Source organism: Dendrobium catenatum, unplaced genomic scaffold, assembly GCF_001605985.2.
Source record: "Dendrobium catenatum unplaced genomic scaffold, ASM160598v2 fragScaff_scaffold_264, whole genome shotgun sequence".
In the NCBI taxonomy this organism is placed as follows: domain Eukaryota; kingdom Viridiplantae; phylum Streptophyta; class Magnoliopsida; order Asparagales; family Orchidaceae; genus Dendrobium; species Dendrobium catenatum.
In genome coordinates, this window is record NW_021318726.1 from 1,564,315 (window position 1) to 1,586,568 (window position 22,254).

At 37.8% G+C, this 22,254-nt stretch overlaps 1 protein-coding gene and 1 non-coding gene across 2 annotated transcripts; one reads left to right on the forward strand and one right to left on the reverse strand.

Annotated features, from left to right (window-relative positions):
• Window positions 1–11,706: 11,706 nt before the first annotated feature.
• On the reverse strand, window positions 11,707–13,231 carry LOC110099101 (transcription factor MYC3-like). The gene has a single exon (XM_020826145.2). The coding sequence runs from the start codon at window positions 13,194–13,196 to the stop codon at window positions 11,937–11,939; it is 1,260 nt and encodes a 419-aa protein (XP_020681804.1). The 5' UTR covers window positions 13,197–13,231; the 3' UTR covers window positions 11,707–11,936.
• A 6,019-nt stretch (window positions 13,232–19,250) lies between these two features.
• Window positions 19,251–19,353, forward strand: LOC114579289. The gene has a single exon (XR_003700212.1). It is a non-coding gene; the product is annotated as a U6 spliceosomal RNA (small nuclear RNA).
• Window positions 19,354–22,254: the final 2,901 nt, after the last annotated feature.

Below are 22,254 nucleotides of genomic sequence, written 5' to 3' on the forward strand. Positions count from 1 at the left end.
CACTCAATTAAACTTGGTCATGATGAAACTTATTAAGTTAAGCTTGTGGACCTCTACCCAACACTAAGGTGTCCCCAAAAATTAAGTGAACCAACCAAAGATTAAATGACAATAAGCCTGATCGAAGTCTGCCATGAATTACTCTATGGTTGAGTAAGCTAACTCTAGTCAAAGTTGATCATATATGGTCTATTTAATTTAATTGAGCTCTTATTAAGCTAGCTCTTAAACTTTTTTTTCTCCTTTTCATTATTTTCAATCTTCTCTTCTTCACTTCGAGGCCTATCTTTTAGCACTTCTTTTTTTCTTGATCGTCTCTCTCTCTCTCTCTCTCTCTCTCTCTCTCTCTCTCTCTCTCTCTCACACACATTTTTGTTCATCTTAATTTAATTTATTGCTTGTTAAGAAAATGTGGTGATAAAAATATAAGTTATCATCTTATATTGCATAAAAAATAATATACATAAAAATCAAGAGAGGAAGATGGATGGTGGTAGGAAGGGGAAGAGAGAGAGAGTGTGTGTGTGTGAGTGTGTGTATGTGTGCATCACACATAAAGAAAGAAATTCAACTTGAGAATTATGAAGAAAATTCATAGTACGTAGGCCAATTTAAATATTAATCAGCGGCCTTCGATTTTGTAGGCAGATGGGGCATCTGCATAGGCAATGGAAGTGCAATAAGACATCCATAGTTGGATGTTGTGAGCATCAAATGTTTGATGTCAGATCACATAATGAGTTTGTCATTCACAAACATTTAGAATTAAACATCAACACATAGTAGCAATTGGATATGTACAAATGATAGTCAGTTTGGTAGATGTTCGATATTGTGGACAGATTAGCATGTGATTTCGATTACAATGAATATAAGGAGTTAGAGCCTTAGAGGTAGTAGAGCTAAGCACCAAAAATAATAATCAAATGTAATCATTAAGTGATGTTAGTTAACATACTTTGGCGCTACTCTTCAATGGGAAGTCGGGCGATAGTGAACATCATGAATTGGCCATTATTGGATATTTGCATATTGCAAAAGCAAAACAACATTGGTTAGTTAACATCTATCACTGTGTGTTAAAGAGCATCAGTGAGGAAAACAATGAATATCGTAAGTCAATAAATGCTTTTTTTTTCCTCCTCAATGATAGCGAACCTTGCGAGCTAAAAAATCTAAGAGAAGTTCAAACAAACAGACCAATATAATTCGCTTTTGGATGCTTCCATTCGTCTCGTTGAGACACTAATTTGAATTATCGACATACAAAATAAATTAGATAAAAATCATTAAGTTCAATGCTTTATGATATCTTTTCTCAAATAGTCATACTAAATATCAATAAGACAACTACAGCTTAGAACTACAGTGACATAAAACCACCATAAAAGTGGTCCAAACAATTATCTTGTTGAGATGCAGACGTAGCATATACTATCATCTTCATCATTCTTTCCTTTTCAAACTCATTTCAATTCAAATAATGAAGCATGCATAATTAGCGGTGAAATATTTGCGGCAGTTGCTGTCAGTACAGAGTCATAATTAGAAATATGATTGATTTTCAACATTTTAACACCTCATTTGATTTGACGATCGATGTTAGCCTCATAGTACTGCCAAAACTAATCAAATAATACAAATCATGCGGTGATTTTCTTAGATATAGGCAATTTATTTTGATCTGTTGGTTGGGAGTTTTGACTATCGATTAAGAGATTTTGGATTTGAGTCTTGTGTATGTGATGTTTATGTGAATTTGTTTTTATAGGTTCAATATTCCCAGAAAAATCTTCTTAGGTTTCGTTCGGAATAACTTTTTATTATTTTTTAAAATATTTTTTTAATATACATTTTTTTGAACTATAATTTTTGTATTAAAAATTTACTTTAAATATAGAACAAAAAGACTATCCCAATGAAATCATAACGGTTTAATATAGGGGTGTCAAAATATATTTTTGTTTTAGATTCAGGTCTAATTCGAAACCTACCTGCTCTTGACTGCTCCAACCTAAACCCAAATTGATTGCACAAACGGATCAAAAATTTGAACTCAGATCACGCTCATCGCCAAGCACCTAACGTTCAAAAAAAAAAAAATCTTAGCCGTTTAGTCATGCATTTATTGAATCATCAATGAATAGTCTTCTTTGTTTGGCGCCTACTAGAGTGAAAAAGAGTCAAAATATTCACATCAAAATTTATTGATAAATATTTATATATATCTATTAGATTAATGAACAAAATTTTTTCGAATCGGTTTTATTATTATTATTATTTTTTTTTATCTGGGCGTAGTCGCTTTGAGAAAGATAGCGACTGATAATCAGTCGCAAACACAACTCTCCTTGGCCTATTGGTTGAGAGCTTAGGTTTCCAACTAAGAGGTTTAGGGTTCGAGTCTATGTGTATGCGTTGTGTGTGTGAGTTTGCCTTAAATGGCCTAAATCCATACATATTTGGAAGGGTCAAGGCATTATTTGGATGATGAAATGATATTCAAATAAACCATGCTTGTAATCAAATCGAGCATCTCGGCGAGACGAATCCAACGAGCCCAAGATCTCTGAATTCCGACATAATTAAGGCACATAAACAGTTGAAAAACTAGGTACGATCGGGTAATCAATACGAGTCATCCGATGGAGCACTCCAAACCTTCCCCGGATCTTCTTTAGATTTACGGGGTGTGCCACTCATGAAAATCTATAAATAGACCCTCACTCTCTACATGATGGGGATATTTTGCTGGAGATTGGAGAGAGCTCTGAAGCTTCAAGAACTCTAGCACCACCGCTCGGCAGCTGACCACTGCCGGACTTGAGCCCAATCATTGTCGGACCACCGCCCGGCCACCGGCCATCGCCGGACTTCATCCCGACCTTCGTCAAACCTCCACCTGGCCACTGACCGCCGCTGGACTTCAGCCCGACCTTCGTCGGACCACCGCCGGACTTCAGCCCAACCTTTGTCGGACCTCCGCCCGGCCGCTGACAACCGCCCGGCCGCCATCGCCGTCGGACTTCAGCCCGACCTTCATCGGATCACCGCCCGGCCACCGAGCACCGCCGAACTTCAGCCTGACCTTCGTTGAACTTCAGCCTGACCACCGCTAGCCGCCGATTGCCGCCGGACTTCAGCCCGACCTTTGTCGGACCACCGCCCGGCCGTCGAACTTCATCCCGACCATCGTCGGACCACCGCCCGACCGCCAACCACTGCCAGACTTCAGCCCGACCTTCGTCGGACCTCCGCCTGGCTGCCAACCGCCGAACTTCAACCGACCTTCGCAGACAGCCGCCAAACTTTCGCCCTGTCCACCCGATTGCCATCAGACTTCAGTCCGACCTTAGTCGGACTATCGCCCGGCCATCATTCCCCACTGGACCTTCGTCGGATCATTCATCGTCAGTTGAACTTCTACACAAAAGCCGTCGGACTTTTGCCCGACCGTCATCAGACCTTTGACTAGCTCTCCAAATTACTGTAATCTGACCACCTCTAAATCGAGGGATGGGTCAACCTTTGTAATTCACTCAAGTTTAGTGAAATCTATTCACCTGGGCGAGGCCCCGTGGTTTTTCCCTCTTCGAACTTTCCAAGTAAAAAAGATCGGGTGTTTTACTTCTCTCTTTCTGTTTGTGTGCTAGATATATGTGCATCTCTAAGACGAAAAGTTTACTCACTCTAACACCATGAAGCTTTCAGCCCGAAACAATCTTATAAATTTGTATTATTATACGTATAGTAATTTTTTTTAATTTTTGTATGCATTTTATATTAATATAAGTAGAAATGAAGTATTATTTAAATTATTTTAATTTTATTATTTGAAATATTGTTTATAATTTTTTTTATTTCAGATAATTTTTTTATTATTTTATGTAGAGTAAATGTATTATTTTAATTTTTAATTATATCCCTATTTGTTTTTAAATATTAATGTTTTTGACTTTTTAAAACTTTTTATTTTTTTTTATTTTATTTTTAATATTGCATTGTAAATTCTTCTTGTGTTGATCTTAAAAGAAAATGTTCATGCAATGAATAGGGGTGTCAATTTATGACAACACCTGAAAATCGGATGCGAAATCAACCAAAAAATTTTGGTTTTAGGTTAACTCGTTTAATAAATGGGTCCAATTTGGGTTATAACTATCGACCCGTTTGAAAAATCTTGCATGTCTGACAATTCTCTATCCCCTAAATTAACCCAAAAACGACCTGCCCGCATCCTGCACCTCTCACCTGAACCACCACAACCCCTCCCCCCTCGCTTCTCCCTCCCGCCCACATCATGTCAGTGTGGCTCAGTTTAAATGAATCCACTAGTATTTACAGTTGATTACAAACGAGGCCCTTCCTTAGGAGAAGGTTTTGGCTTGATGTCACAAATGTACATAATATAGAGCACATCAATATAGACATATTTATTTGGTTGGCAGGACCATAGTCGATAGAACAAAGGTCGGAAAGATCGTAGTAGACGACGGAAGTTGGAAGGGCCATAGTCGGTAGGAGACCTGGGTTAGAAAGACCGTTGTCTTGCGAGGGAGGTTGGAAGGATCGTAGTCGGCAGGAGACTAGGGTCAGAAAGACGTTGTCTATGGAGGGAGTTTGGAAGGACCGTAGTAGGATGAAGGTACTCCGACGGAACTCTGGGCATCAGGTGGTGGTCGAGAGAAGTTCGGGCCTCAGGTGGTGGTTTGGCAACTCTCCGATGTCAAGTGGTGGTCTGCTAGTGGCACTTCAGCGTCAAGGGGCACTCCGGCTTCGTGTGACACTTCGACGTCCTTGGATGGTTTGGTGGAGGTTTGATAGAACTTGGCGATGTTGTGGTAGAGCTCCGGTGTTCCTTTGTGGTCCGGCGGTGCTGCGGCAGGACCCCAATGTCCCTTGGTGGTCTAGCGGTGGTGCGAAAAAACCCTGGTGTCCCTTTATGGTCCGGCGGTGGTGCAGCACAACTTCGATGCTGGTGCGGCAGAACCTCGAGGTCCCTTGGTGGTCCAGCGGTGGTGCGGCTGAACCTCGACGGTGGTGCAGAAAAACCCATACGTCCCTTGGTGGTCCTGCGGTGGTGCAGCAGAACTTCGACGGTGGTGCGGCAGGACCCTGACGTCCTTTGGTGGTCTGGCGATGGTGCGGTAGAACCCCGGTGTCCCTTGGTGGTCCTGCGGTGGTGCGGCAGAACCTCGACGGTGGTGCGTCAGAACCTCGGCATCCCTTGGTGGTCTGACGGTGGTGCGGCAGAACTCCGAAGGTGGTGCGACATGACCCCGACGTCCCTTGGTGGTCCGACGGTGGTGCGGTGGAACTCCGGTGTCCCTTGGTGGTCCGGCAGTGGTGCGGCAAAACTTCGACTCTAGTGCAGCAGAACCCCGACGTCCCTTGGTGGTCCGGCGGTGGTCGAGGAGGAGCTAGGCGGCTGGAACTTTCATCCTTCTCTTCCTTCTTCTCTCTTGCTTTCTCCCCTTTCAAGAGGAAATGTGATTCTATTTATAGAATTCTTGAGTGGCATGGCTTGCAAATAAGTGGAAGATCAAGAGCAAATTGGGAGTGGTTTGGATGGATGGCCGATATTGATTCCTATAATTGTACACCGTTCAATTGACCTTTAACTGTCTTAATGATATAAAAATTTGATGATCTTGAGCTCGTTGGATTCGTCTCGTCGGCCGTTCGATTCGATTATAAGCATGTCACAATTTGAGACCGTTTGGCAACCCAAATTGTGGTTATATTCTTCCGATTTTGGTGTCGTTGGGTTCGTGTTTCCGTGACGCTCGGTTCAACTGTAAGTTTACTGAAATCGGAATTCGGATGGTCTCCGATTTAATTTTTGAAGTTTCTAACTTGATTTTGCCTCGAGATTTGTGCTTGATCAAGGTAATTTTTTGATGATGTGTCAATAATAAACATAAAAATTAACTATTTATATGTATATTACATAATTCTTCATTTTCAACATTTTTATATACTATAAAATTCCATATAAATTTAATTAAATTATTAATATAAAACTACATACATAATATCTCTTACAAAGCTTACGGTAATTATTCTAAAGTTTTCGCTATATAGACACACACACACATATTATACGTTAAAAATATTTCAAAAAATAAAATATAATACAAAAAATTAAAATAATACATTAACTCTTCTGAAAATAATAAAGAAAAATGAGCCCAAATAATAAAAAAATTATGACTAATATTTCGATTGATAAAATTTTATTACTTTCAATAATACTTCATCTCTAAAGATATTAACAAAAAAAAAAAAAATTAAAAAAAATCAAAAATCCTAAGAATTATATATATATATATATATTATATATATATATATATATACTAATAATATATTAGTATAGTGTTAGAAGTTATACTAAATAATCAATAAATATTTATAATATATAAACATATTTTTTTATGGAATAATTAACTTCATCAATAGCTTAAATAATATATGATGAATTAAATTAATTTGATTTAAAATTGTATAAATTAAATATGCTATTGCTATATATCTTTCAATAATTAGATTAAATATATTAGATAATCTTATTAAAGACAATTATGACTCTAAATCAATAATAAACAAATTTGAATAATATTATTTTAAAACTGATATGTTCAAATTCAACTCAAAATTATATAATAAATAAAATAAATTGAATTTAATCAAGATAATACTTACTCAGAATAGCTTCACCTGTACACAGCCAAAAAATAAGGATAGCAATGGTTTTGTCTTTCCATTGGTACAATTATATGCCTAAAATGGGAGACATTTAGGTTTCATTGGGACTATTTTTTTATCATTTTAAAGTAGTTTTTAAGTAAAAATTTTGTACTAAAAAACTGTTTTATAAATCAATAAGAAAGCATCCAAAAACGAACTCAGATCTTAATAAGAACCAAAATTCATCATGTATTTATAATTTAAAATGCATTAAAGATATGTTTTAAAAGTCCTTAAATTATCTGAGATGATACAATTAGGTGTCAAATTTGACCAGAAGAAAATTAGTTCGGGTCGACCATTTGTCATATGGGTGGTCAGGTTCGAATTCTGACCCTTTATAAAACGGTAGACTCGGGTTGACACGAAAACTCGCTACGCGCTTCCTAACATGATCCATCGAGAGGGGATCCTCGCTGGTTCGCTTCACTCGCGTTCCCTGTTCCCGGAACCTCGCTATCACCCGCAGTTCACTAAAATCGTCAGCGTTCGCGCTGTGCTCTCATCCCAATCCATGTCAGACTTCCAATCGTGTTGGTATCTCAGCCCTTCCCCACGCCTCTGCTATAATCAGCACTCACTCATCGCACGGTACTAGCAATACGTCTACGTGGTTCATCCCAGTCACGACAGTTCACATCATAGTTGTCACTATCACCTCCAATTCATGTGTGGATTTAACAAAGCCTTGTTTTTTTTTTTTTTTTTGCTCCTGCGTCTCGAATCAAACTGTTGCGGCTAGAAATACGCGGCGATAGAGTTAGAAAGTTTTGTCTCAGTGTTGTACAATATCAGCCAACAAACGTAAGAGAATAAAAAAAACACCGGGATTTTTACGTGGAAACCCTGAAAGGGAAAAACCATAGAGCTTACGCCGAATTGAAAATAATTCACTAGTGTTTTACATTGTTTGTTGGTTTTTTCTTATTTATTTATTTTTTATTTAGGTTATTTATTATTTGAATTTAAGGACAGTTTGAGCCTAATTAGCCGGGAGAAATCACATTTATTTATTTGAGAAATGAAATCCAGTTACAGTGAAATTACTCTGAAACTGGAAAGTGAGTTTAAAGAGAGAAAGTCATAAATATGAGAATAGTGTATTATAGAAAATGAACAAAAAAGGGTAAAAAATAATATATAAATAAATATTTATACACATTATTTATTTCAAGAAAAAATTTAGCAATTATATAATTTGATGATTTTAATAAAAAAGTATATCATACACAGTAATATAATTTATATAAAAATAAGAGAAAATATTCAAAAATAGAAAATATTTTACTTTTTTTTGATAAATAATCTACTATATTTTTTAAAAATATTTTCTAATATATTATATTTTTATTATCATGATTTTAATATAAAAAATTCTACAATTTTTTTCATGAAATATATATTAATTTAAGATACATCTTTAATTTTTCAATATTAAAACAATAGGGCTATTGATTAATTTCCTCTTTCACCTTTCCACATTTATCATCCACACTATATATCATTCGCAAGAAGATGCTTCTCCAAACAAATAGAGCTGATGTAAAGAGCTTTTGTTGACAGGCCTATCGGTCTCCCCCACCATGCAGAGAATAATTCAAAAAGAATTTGGAGATTATATTTCATACCATTTATTTTATGTATTTATATATTTAATATCTTAAAATTTTAATATTATATTTTTATCACTAATAAAAATTTTAATATCAATATATCACTTATATATTTCATTTTTTCACCCTACAATCTATAAATTTTAATATTTATTTAATACACTTAATTTGTTTTATGAGGGTATGCATGTAATATTAATGTTTTATGTTTTAATATATAATCAACATAAAATAAAGTGGTATATTATATAAATAAATCTCTAGAATTAACTAAAATATTTCTATGTAGCTCATTGGACTTTTTTTTTTTCTTACTTGGAGCCTTAAGATAAATTATACATAAGATTTAAATCAAAGACCTCTTTATATAGAATGAGCTGCCTTTAAATCAAAATGAGCTACATAAGTTTTAAATCAAAATGAGCTACCTCTTTAAATCAAAATGAGCTACCTCTAAATCAAAGACCTCTTTATACATTGGAGCCCTTTTTTTTTTTTCTTTTGAATACATAAGTTTTAAATCAAAATGAGTTGCATGATTAAGAGCTTCGACTATTAATTAAGATATATATTCAAAATTTACATATGTGATATATGTATAAATTTTATTTAATAAACTCAAAATTTCCCCCAAAAAAAACCTAAAAATATTTTTAATTAAAAATTATTATAAATATTTAATAATTTAAATTTATTTTTATCAAAATTTGATCAAACTATTTGGACTCAAATATTTTTGGACAATATTGACTCCTCTTTTGCCAATTTGGATATTCATATCAAATAATGGAAGACAATTAAAATAAATTAAATACAAGGTTTTCTTCATGTAAATAATTATTCAGGACTTTAGCTATTATTTTCTTATTGATTTAAAAAATTTAATGTACTAAAAAGCTGCCTTTAAGTTCAGCTTTTGAAAAAGTTAATTTTCTAACAAGAGCTTTACAACCATCTTTTAAAAAAGCTATCATCCTCAAACAAGTTCATAATTTAGGAAGAGTTTATAATAGGCCTATTCTAAATTTATTTATCCTAAGATAATCTCATAATTATTAATTTTAAATATAAGTCTTAATTACAAAGTGGAGCCCAATGGCCTCTTGAAAACTAAACCTACCACAATCGCCCAATTCCTATACCTTATAGATCGACAAAAGATGAAAAATGAAAAAAAAAAAAAAAAAAAAAAAAAAAAAAAAAAAAAAAAAAAAAACAAAAAAGAATAATTACAAATTGTAATTGCACATAAATTAAGCATTTATGCCTTCAATTGTAGGCGTAGAGCTGTTTATATAATGGGATCCTTTTTGTCAGAAAGCCGTAGCAATCTTTGCTTGATTTACTCTTTTATATGAACCATTCGATTTTAATTTTATTAATTTTCTTCATGAAGAAATAAAGACCACATTTTTTGGGCTTTATAATACTTGGCCTTCATTGTTAGTTTATATAGTCAACGGACGACTAAGATTGGAGGGACAGTAGTTGACGGATATATAGGTTGGAGGAATAATAGTCTGCAAGTAATTGAGGTCGGAGGGACCGTAATCAGTGAGCGACAGAAATTGAAAGGGCCATAGTCTGTGGAAGATTGAGGTCAGAGAGATCGTAGTTGACAAGCGATGCAAATCAGAGGGACCATAATCGACGGGCGACTGAGGTTGGAGGAACCCTAGTCGGCGATCAACGGGGTTCAGAGATACCGTAGTTGGCAAGCGACGGAAGATGGAGGGACTATTATTGGCGAACAATAGTGGTCGGAGAGATAATAGTTGGCGAGTGACAGAGGTTGGAGGGACCATCATCAGCGAGCGAGGGTGGTCATAGGGACCTTAGGCAGCATGTGACATTTGTTTGAAGGAACATCGGCGGTGGCTAACAATTGTCTCGTGGAGGTTCTGTGATTTACCGATGGCCGGGTGGTGGTCCAACGATAGTTGAGCGGGAGTCCAGCTGCCGTTGGAGGCCGGGGTGGATGTCCGAAGGTGGTCAGTGGCCAAGTAATGGTCCAACGATTGTTGAACAGAAGTCTGTCGATGGTTGGTGACCGGGTGATGGTCCGACAATGGTCAAGTGAAAGTCCGACAGTTGTCGGTAACCGGGTGATTGAGCGGTGATGGTCGAAGGAGGGTCGGTTGGAGATAGTGTTAGAGCTCTTGGACCGTCATGTGATAAATAGATATGAGTTTGTCATGTGATAAATAGATATGAGAAGTCATTCATTTCAAGGTGAAGTTTATTTCTTTTAGCTCTATATTGGGCGCCATAATTTTACTCAAATTAAAGCTAATATCTAACTCATGTCTTACGCATCATCTTTCACATATTTTAAAATAAGTAATTCTATGCACATATAAACTATTTAAGAAAATGTTTCTTCAAAATATAAAAAAAAATATATTAATAATTATTTTATCCTAAGTAAAAAAACATTATTTCAATATAAAATACATCCTAATTTAATTCTCATGGGTGAAGTTATTTATATCTAAATGAAATATTAGACTCAACTAGAAAACTCAAATGAGACTAGAGCTGAAAAAATTTTATTCGAGTTCACCCGTTTAATAAGCAGGTTAGTTCAGGTGTTGAATCTAACCTGTTTAATTGACAAGTCATATTCGGTTTAAACCATGAACTTAATTTTGGCTTAATAGTGACCTATTTATATATTTTTTCTTAAAATATTTTGTTTGTTGATACACACTTCTTACTTTTGATTAATTAACCTAAACTTTATGGTTGACATATTACATAATTTTTTAATCAAAATGGATTGTTAGGTTAGTTTCACATTTATCTATCTGACCAGTTTATGATTTGATTTAGATCGAGTCAATTTCGAATTGAACCCAAACTCATCTTGTTAATCCATTTTAATACCACTAATATTACGCTAAAAACTTCATATTGATTTAATAATTTTAACAATTTCTCATCAATTACTCTGAAAATAATTAATATGAAGATAAATAAATTTGACATACGAATTGTTCTTTTCAACCACATTTTACTAAGAAATTATTCTGTGCGGAGTCCAAATGAAAAGAACCGTCCAAACTGATAGTGCATACGCTGTATATAAATAATGTATACACTAATTTGATACACACTGTATATAGTACACGAACAAATTTTCCCATCCAAACTCCACACATAATAATTTCTCCATTTTACTCGCATCAAAACAATCCAAAAATCCATATAACCATTGATTAATTGTGTATTTATTTATAACTTATTATGAGATAGCAATATTGAATAAAATATAAACAACACTGTCCTAATCTCTCCATCCTAATAATTCATTTTATTTTAATTGATTGGTATTAACATGCAGAAATGTTTTAAAAGCTCTCTATATAAATTTTTTTTTTTTGGAAAATCATTTCTCATTATTTTAATATTAAAAAAAAGGACAACAGAGGCCCTTCACACAAAAACTTTTATGCCCACTCATCAGTCAGTACTTCTGTTATTGTCCAGTGTGCACATGAGCGGATCATGCACCGATTAAAAAAGCATATCAAAACCACGGCGACTAATCGCCGCCGCCGGCGGGCACACATTCACTCACTCACTCTTCTGTAGCATAACGAGTAAAGCAGACCTTAACTTATCATCGCTCTGTAGCGCTTCAGGCACCCGAACAACCACATCCTGTATCATCATAACTTCCTTATAACCTGATACAGTGGCGTGGTGAACCACAAGCTCCAGGTCGCGCAGCGCAGCCATTAACCTCGCCGGCGGGTGGACTAAGTTCTCAGATTGAACTCTGATGATGGCGTCATGGCCGAGAAGTTTAACCTCGAGCTCAATGGTTGCCGGCTCGCCGGTTAATCCACTGGTCGGAGTACCACCAGAACTATTTCCCTGGTCAACAACGACCTCCTTTTTCGATCTCTTGGCCTCCGCCTCGAGTTCTTCTACCTTTGCTCTAAGATCCTTGATATAGGAAACAGCGTCGGCGAGCAGGGAAGCTTTGTCCATTCTCGAGACGTTGGGGACTACGGATCTTAGGGCGTAGAAACGGTGGTTGAGCTTCTCCCGCCGTTGCCGCTCGGCTTCAACGTGGTTTACCGTTGTCTCCCGAGCGGATCCCGGCTTTCTTCCCCTCTTCTTCGGTCGGCGCCGGTCGACCATCGGCCCGCCTTCAGAATCGGAATGCTCGGAATCGACTGACGAAGATAAGCCGGTGAAATGGCCGTTTTTGGAGAGATGGGGGGTTGGCTGAGATTGAGAGAGTGCGGCGGTGGGTTCGTCGGCGGTGGAGAGGAGAGATTTTGCTTGTTGGACTAAAACCCAGTTTTCGCCTATCAGATCGGAGGATCCGAGTTCGAGGACGCCAGTGGACGAAGGAATGCAGACTAGGGTTTCAATGCCGTGCATTTCGGCTTCGCGTGATCGATCGCAGCCGCAGGTTTGGAGCGCGTGGGAGCCGGTGAGCCAGACAGGGGCGAGAGAGCCGTAGGCGCGGGACGGCATGGTGGACTCGCCGATGATGAAGGATCGGGTTAGCGATACCGCGTAGAACCACTCGGCGTCGTCTCCGTCGTTGCTTCCGTCGGCTGTGGCGGAGACGAGCTTACCACGGAAATGGCCGTCGCCAAAGCTCAGGAGCGTGTGGTCAGGGGAGACCCGCCAGAAAATGGCGTAAGTCCACCATTCAGAGCGTGAGTGCAGCAAGCACTGGAGGATGTACTGAAGACCCGAAGTTGGGAGAGCTTCCGGCGAATTTCCCGGTGGGATCGTAAGGGGTTGGGGTTGGATGGAGTAGAAGGGGGGAGGTGTAGGAGAGGAAGATGACGAAGGGGAGATCAGTTCCTCCATTTGAAAGGTATTGGAAGGGGATTTTGGGTTCGCTCGGGCTTCGGTCGGTAAGATATAAGCAGCTGGGCGGTGGAAGGCTGGGAGGGAGGGGGGAAGGTGGGGCCCAGCGCCGGTTTACATGACTTCATCGTGTGGCCCGAACGAGCACATGATTATCGTACAATAATTGTCGTTCCTATGCTGCAATTTTTAATGACTGTTGTGGGCACGTTGGAAATAATCTGCCAAGCACAGGCTGGAGATTAGGCATGGGATGCTTAGCCTAATTGTTAGAGCATAGGCTTTTAAACTTAATATCTTACATTTAAGGTTTTACCGATATTTTTATATGAATTTGATCATAAATTTGAACTCCAAAAGAAAGTAGCAAAAAATCTATCAATAATAAGGCATCAGAGTGAATAAGGCGAAGAAACCAGTCGCACTCAAGAGGTGGCAAGAAGTATCCTGCAATCTCCGAGTCGGCGGACCAAGACCATCCATTGGAGGCAGTAAGTCACAAGGCAACCAAAGGAAAACCACGAAGCACATAAGCTAAACCACCAAGGTTGCTAGCAAGCCAATGCCAACGAGCCAGCACGCATAATTCCACCTCATCATTGTCCATATCATATAAACAGGGGCGGATCCAACTTCTTTTTTCAGGGTGAGCAAAATTTTAATTAATTAGATGACAACAACCTCAAAATTAGACGGATGAGGCGTATTTCCTCTACCGCGCAACCCATGCACATCATCAGAGCCGAAATTCGAGCCATGTAAATTATCAAATCTCATACTTCGTTCCACGAATAAAAACCCTTTTTTCTTTATTCCAAATAGCTTAGAATTTGATATAAAAAATGAGTTCACATCCTGAATTGTGCATATTAATATGGAAGGAAACCTTCGCATGCCCATTCAACTTCTTTCAACAGATGCATTTTCTGCATATTTACCAAATTCAACATACAATGGTGTTACTGGGGATGTGATTTGAGGGATGTGTTTCAACCAAAAGAAATAAATTTATCTTTTTAAAATCGAATAAGTACAAAAAAAAAAAACGTCCAATCAAATGAGGACTCAATCCTGGCAAAAAATTGGGAGCTGGGCAAATACCTTAGACTAGGGCAAAATAAATAAATTTAGGGAGGGGGGCAAAAGGTCAAAATTATCCCTCCTTTTATTCTATTTTACAGTTTGAGGGTGGGCAACGTGGATCCGCCTGTACATATAAATAAGGCTCAAAACCACGAAGTACAGCAGCCATAAGAGGCAACATCCACAACACAGCTAGTAACCACACAGATCCCTACGACCAAGAGAGCACATCAACAATAGTAAGAATGGTAACAACCAATGAAAGAAAAATCACATAAACCAAACATACTTTTTAGATTTATGTCTGCGATGCTTTCCACCACCAATGGAAAAATCGTTATAAAAAACGCAACCAACTTTCAAATTATATAACGCCTGAAACTCATCATCATGCCCATCAAAGCCTTCCCCAACTCTCCCGCAAGGCGAGGGAAAGGCATCATCAAGCAAATTTGATTGCACCTCACAAGAATCTTTCACTTTCAACTCCAAATGAGCTTTCAACTCATCGTTTGAAATAAGATTAATTGTGACATCGATAAAGGTCACACTAATAGGTGAACCAGACGTTTCCAATGAAGTCACTTAAGAATCATCACAAGCTACAACCATGGCACTAGAAGACTCATTTAAAACCACCTTGTTAATACCACAAATCCTCATATTTTTCGAATTGAAATTCCCAAGGTTTAAATTAGAAAAACCTTCCTTCGGCACTTCCATGCTAACAACAATTGAATCAACATGGTTTATATCAGAAGCAGGTGTTACCGATATAATGTTAACCTCAACATTAGCACCCTCACAAGTTCCTTGAACGAAAAAAGCCAACTCCTTTAAAGAAAAAATTACTTGGAAAACGAAATTATTGACAACAGGGGCATTAAAATCTAAGCAAACCATATCAAAATTGCCAATACCATCATCCACCAAAGAAGAGTCAACAAAGGGTAAAGCAACATTAACATCAGAAGCCACTGAAACATCTTGGAATCGATATAAACCATGAGGGGTCAAAATAGGATATGGAGCCACAAGATCAAGACTCATAAAGACACCTTGTTAGTTCACAACATCTGAATTTTACTTTGTAACATTATCATTTCCCATAGAATTCACAACAGGCTTAGCCACAGTCTACTGGAGCCTATCTAAATGAGGGTGAAGAATGCTACAATTATTTTTAAAATGAGCCAAATATTTACAATGATCACAAAGGAGGAAGTTCTTTCATAGCCACTTATTAAATCGAACCAATATTGTAAGGGCCAATCCAAACAAACTCGGGATAGGATTTGGAGATATCTAATTCGACAAGGACCTGAGCAACAAAAGACTGCGATCCTATAACAGTCACATTATTAGTTTGAAGTGGATGCCCAAATAAAGAGCCTAAACCATAAAAAATGTGAGGCGTAAACAGATGTGGGCAGAGGTTTGAGAAAGAAACCCAAATCGGTATAACTGGAGACTCCACATAAATACCAAATAAACGAGATCACTTAGTCAATTTCATGTAAAAATTGGAGACAAAGTAAGACCGGTGGGAGAACACTCTACTATAATCCAAATCATTCATCAGCTTGATTAAAACATGTCTTGGATCCAAAAACAGTCACCGAGCAATCACCGATTAGCTTAAGGTTAAAGAAGAACTTATGAATCGTGTCAACCAATGGTCTGTGATTTAGGAATTTACCAACTAAAGCAAACTCAAAAGGTTGAGCAAGGCCAACACTTCAGCTTCTGATATTCACAATGATAAAAGCCCATAGTATGTCAAAATTTTTAGGCCAGAAAACTCTGGCGATGAAGCCCTAGATAAAGCTTCAAGAAAGGAACATGAAGGAAACTACGATCAGACAGACACATAGTAGCCATCAGAGCCAATCCAACAGGAAAATGCATGATCAAGTGCGAAACAAAGAAGAAAACCCAAAGGGAAGAAGGGGGACGGAGAAAATTGAAAGCGACAAGGCCATGAAATGGCTGAATAGTCAAGGAGAGTGAGGACGTATGCTAGGGCAAAAACCCTAGTAGAGTGCCTCGGAGGTGTATTGATTCATTTCTCCCCCAACATCTTCTTCAAGGAGTTTAGTCACCATCAGATCTTCACTCAATTGATATAATTAGTATATTGTTAAGCTGCTACCATTAACACACCATCCGACCCTCTCCATCAAACTATCTACTATCCACCCCTATCAGTATCAGTGCCTATTGCCTTCAATAAAATGCAACTTGACAACCGACATCATTAATCCTAAGACAATTTTCCCCCTCCAGGGGAGAATGTAAGAGTACGGGGTCTTGATCATCGCCATCGATAATTAACTCTTGTTGGATAGTTTTCCCCCTACCAGAGGAGAATTGGCCATGCGTAAAAGTACTAGTTCTTGATCGTTGCCACCAATATTTAACTCTTATCGATCAGTTTTTCCCCAGCATGGGAGAACTTGAACTGGATTCTATATAAGAGTGTCAGATCTTGATCGTCGTCGTCACAAATATTTAATTCTTGCTAGGCAGTTTGTCCCCAATTGGGGAGAACTAGAACCAATGTAAAAGAATCGGATCTTGATCGTCGCCACCACTGGTATTTAACTCTTCTTGGATTGTTTTAATTCCCCACAATGGGAGAATTAAAGCCTACATAAAAGTATCAGGTCTTGATCGCCGCTGTCGATATTGTTCATCACCACCAATCTTGATCATCACTAAAAGTCTCCAACGTGTGTGCTCTCTCCATAACTCATAATGGGGATATTTATAGATTTCTTAAGGGATAATTGAGAGAAAAAATCTTATTTTTTAGAAATTTTTTGGGCCAAAAATAATTTTTTTTCTTTTTAAAATAAATAAATAAATAATTTTAAAAGATTCTACTACCTCTTTAAGACGGTACTGTAGCTGCCTCTATAAGGCGATACAAGAAAACAAATATTTGGGCCACTGCACGCCCCCCTTGCTCGTGCTAGTAGGCGTCGCATGCGGCCTGCCAATTTTATCGTCAATTTGCGTATGGGCTAAATTTTTAGCATGGATATTAGATTCAAACGTTTTTTATGTCCCCATTACTATTTTTTATGTTTTGAACATAATCTTGAAAAAATATATATGATCGAGGGAATCGGTATGGGCCATTTGATGGAGCACTTTGAGTTTGTCCTAAATCTTCTCTATATTTACAGACCGTGCCACTCATAAAAATCCATAAAATAGGCTCATGGTTTTCTTCATGAAGGGACCTTTTGCTAAAAAATATATAGAGTTTATAGGCTTCAAGAATCCTAGAGTTCTACACAAGCATCATCATTAGAGTATTTCTGTCGATCGTTGTCGGACTACCACATGTTCGCCTGACTAGGACTGAACCACCGCCCGTCCGCTGACCTCCATCAGACCTTTGTCCGATCGCCTACTACCACAGGACCTCCGCCTATCTGCCGAGAGCCGACCTCCGCCAAACATCTACACTATCACTGACCATTATCAGACCACAACTCGTCCGCTAATCACCATTGGACCTTTGACCAACCGCGGACTACTACATGATATCCACTTGTCTGCCATCAACAAGCTGTTATGACCACAAATGTCCATCGATTATGGTCCCTCTAACCACTTTCGCTTGCCAATTACGGACTCTATAACTATCACAGCCCTCCAACTTCTATCCCACCGATCACCGTCTCAAGATCCATGACTTCTCAAGATAATGTAACCATAAGATATTGAATGAGCAAGTTACATATCTCCTATCAAGCTCCTCTTAGCCAAGAGCGCATTATCTCTTCTCTTGTAAAAATAAAGTTGTTAAAATAAATAATATATGAGATATTATGTGCTACTTGCTTTAATTAAAAGTTCTCTCTCCCATGTAAAGGAAATTAGCCAGTACACTTATGCCTTTGGTGAACTAATAACCTAGCTCATTTGATAATATGTCAAATATGCACCTACCTTTTAATCCTATATGTTAGATTAGCATTAAATCATATGTTGGTCACTCTTAAAACCCCACATATGACACAAACATGAATCTACCCTAACCCAACTTTAGATCAAACTAACCCTCCCGAGATGTAAATTAATCAACCTAGGATATAGTCAATCTTAAGTTAATTAGGTTAATCGTAAATTCTAAATTAGATCAAAATTAATTAAACCTATGATAAGGAAACAAAAATTAAATTAAGTTATACCCTAAAACCCTTTGAGTTAGTGGATTACTTCTACATCTATCTTAGTTTAAACCTTTATCCTAACTATATCAAGTCAAATCTAACCTAAATGACCCAAGGCCTAAAACTAAGTTGATTTGGACCTCACATAAGCTATCATAAACTCCAATTAATCCATCTAGCCCCTGGAACCCCACCTAGTCAACCACCACGATGATATTTTATTCAACCTATGTTAGTTACCTCATAAATTTCTTGAAATTAACTTCCATTTTACCTCCCTTGTTTAGCTGTACTACACTTGCATTCCAAATGTATCCACACATAATCGTAAGCAAGCTACACACCATATCACATATCGAATACTCAATTATTTATATATCATTCTCTCTTAGCTACCCATCCAATTTAGAGAAAGGATGGAGTAATTCACAACCAAAAATCCTAATAACATCTCTAAAGAGGAAGATAAAAACCAACAAAAGGAAAATAAGTAAGCGCAAGCTATCAATAATCTCCAAATACTAGTTGTTAAGTCGTATTTTCTTGACCTTTAAGCTAAAATCTTTAGAAAATTTTATAGGGCTAATTTAGGCTAATGACATCCCAATCACATACTTATGCCTCTAGAACCATCCTCAATGCTCTCATTTAATAACCTTTAGCTGTTAAACCCTTTATATCACCTTTGTTTATCTCATAACACCATGTAGATTTTCCACAAAGTTCATATATGATAACCCTAATGCCACAAAGATGTGAAACCATAATCCAATTTAGAGAACATGTCTCTTCAAAGACATCCGATAAAATTGGAATGATATAGAGAAGATTAGCATGGCCCCTATGCAAGGATGACACGCATAAATCGAGAAATGGTTCAAATTTTTTAAAGCATAATGAAGAGTAAGTAAGGGATCACTCAATATGCCCGATGAGCTCTGCTAGGGTTTCTCCCTCTGCGGCAATTTGGGTTTTCCACTTGTGGTCGCACCTTCTGCTACCTCCTCCTCGGTCAGGAAAGTGATTCTTGTGCCTTCCTTGTTCCTTTTCTATATTTTTACGTCTATTCTTTTCGATGGCTGGTTTGAAGTTGCTCGATGCCAGTTTTCTTGTGGGTAATTTTTTCTTCTAAGTCTTTTAGAGATGCTCTCTTGGTTAACCTTTCTTCCTTCCCTGATTTAAAGATTTCTTCTCATCGTGGGATGCCTTCCTTATGGATTTCTGAGGCTGAGGTGCTTTCTCTAGCCACTCCATTTGAGTTCGCATTGGTTGGGAAGTTTCTGTTCCACCGGCCACCCCTTGATGCTATTAAGAGATTTTTTTTTTCAATCTTAAACTCAATGGCAATTTTTTTGTTATTGTGGTCAATTCGAAGAATGTATTGATTAAATTAGCGAATGATTTAGATTACTGTCATGTTTTTATGCATCATTCCTATTTTATTAACAATTTCTATATGCGATTGATCAAGTGGTCGCCTTCGTTTAATGTGGATGTTGAATCCCCTATTGTCCCTGTTTGGGATCTATTAATCAGAAATTTGCATACCCCCCATACCTGTTCTCTCCAGAAATCCTTAGATGGTCGATCAGTTCGATTTTCCAGCCACCCACCTCAATCTATCAGCTAATCTCGTATGGATAAGTCATAATGCCCTCTGTTGCTCGTGTTTTGATTAAATTGGATGTTTTGAAATAATTTTCGGAGAAAGTTTGGGTTGGCCTGGATAATCTGGGGTATGTTCAATCGGTTGTTATGGAAGATGTTTGTCTTATTGCTTGCATTGCAAAGCTTTGGGTCACTCTATTACAAAGTGTTTGGTTTTGCATATGCAATTGGCGAAGGCAGGTCGTGTCCTTGTGCTTGTTATAAATGTGGATTCAGGTATTGTGGATCCTGATTCAAACTTGGGTTTAGTTTAGTCGGTTGCTAATCCTGGTATTGACAGTTCTACGATTGTTGTTGCCAATGTCTATGTCTTAGCTGTGTTGCCTGTCTCTAGAGATATTAATTTTGTTATTATTTAACCCCTATGTGTGTTGTGCCCATTGAACTTGTTGCATGGTGTGCTTTTGGTCTGGAGGGACATAGTCCTAATGAGTATCCTATTCTTGTGTTAGTTCCTTCTCCCCCTTCTAATGTTGAGCTGCCTCCTGCTGTGGTTAATTTTTTGAATGTTGTTGTGGGCGTTCATTTTGGTCATAAGGAGAATTTGGGTTCACTAGCCGTTTCTACTCCCTTTTTTTAACTCAAGTGGACTCTATTGTGGTTGGGGAGGTTAATGTTGCCCATGCCCCATGTTTATGTCTTAGTGATGTTGGTATAATGAGTTGTTGTGTGAATTTGAAACCTGGTTTGTCTTGTGCGGTGTCTGTCCCGTCCTGTTTGGCCTCTGCTGAACTGCTTGGTGTGGTCGCTGAGCAGTCTGCTTCTTCCGTCTCTCCTATTAATTTTTATCAGCTGGTGGCGTGGGTGTTCTATGAATCCTGATGTTGTCTCCTCCTCTGTTGGCTTGGAGGGCAATGTTAATTTAGTTAATATCCCTATTTTGGTAATGTCTAATGTGGAAATGAATGAGCAAGTGGCTAAGTCTTTGAAAAACTCTATTTTGGTTTAGAATGACTAGTTGATTTTAGAGGATTATTCTTCTCCTTCTAGTGGAGAAGAATCTAAGTATCAGGAATTTGAGAAGGATCGATCAGCTATGCGTGGTGCCCTTAATGTGAATGACAATAAGCAAAAAAGAAAAGGCATGAAGAAATAGGTGTTATGTTTTGGCTCTGCTATTAAGTTGGTGCTTTTTGTTGGTTTGTTGGACGGTGATGAAGAGGTCCCTATTGCCCCTTGTTGGATGAGCTGGCTGGCAACCTGAGTGTCTTGGCTTTAATTTTGCGATTGTTTTCTGTCACCTACGAATGATTCGTGTTTGGCTGCTATGATGGTGCTGGGGACCTCCGTTCCTGAGTCCCCTTCCGTTGCTTTTCCTCCACTATTTGAATTTTTTGGGATTTCATTATTCTACTTTTTGGGCTGTGGGTCATTTGCTATTGTATCTCTCTTTTTATTATCAATGAATCTTTTTTTGTAAAAAAAAAAAAAAAACAATCCAATTTAGAGAACATGATTGAATGATCTCTAATAATGCATCATGCAAGATTTCTTGCAACTTCTTACCCAAATGAATTCATAAAAATCCATAAACTTCTTGATTTATTTAACAATCATTATAAAAAAGGTTGATTTACTCATATATTACACATGCAGAAGTAACACTCGAATTATTTTCTATGTCGGGGTTTGCTGCGAAATTTAATATTTAGTGGAGGGAATTTGAAAATCAGGTACGAGAGTGTATTAATTTGTAAACAATAAAATTTTATATATTATGCATGCAATTTACGCAGCTAATTTTGATATATTGATTGAGAGTTGTGGCTACCAAACAAGAGGTCTGAGGTAGGGGTGTCAATATTTGACACGATCCAAAAACCTGACCTGAAAATTTCGGATTAGGGTCAACTTGTTTAAGAAACTGGGAGGGTTTGGGCTCGGGATTCCGACATGTTTGTAAAATTGGGTCGAGTTTCGGTTGACTCAGAAACCCAAAACTAACCCGGGTTGACCCATGAACATCACTCTTGAGTCGTGACCTTGTCCTATCCGCGCTGGCCCGCTGTGTCGTCAACGTCGTCTCGACCTCGCTGGCTAGTGGCGTGAACGTCGTCGGTCGTCCCATGTCGTTATCCGTCCATGCTGGTCGGGAACGTCATCCGCGATTTCGTCCGTGC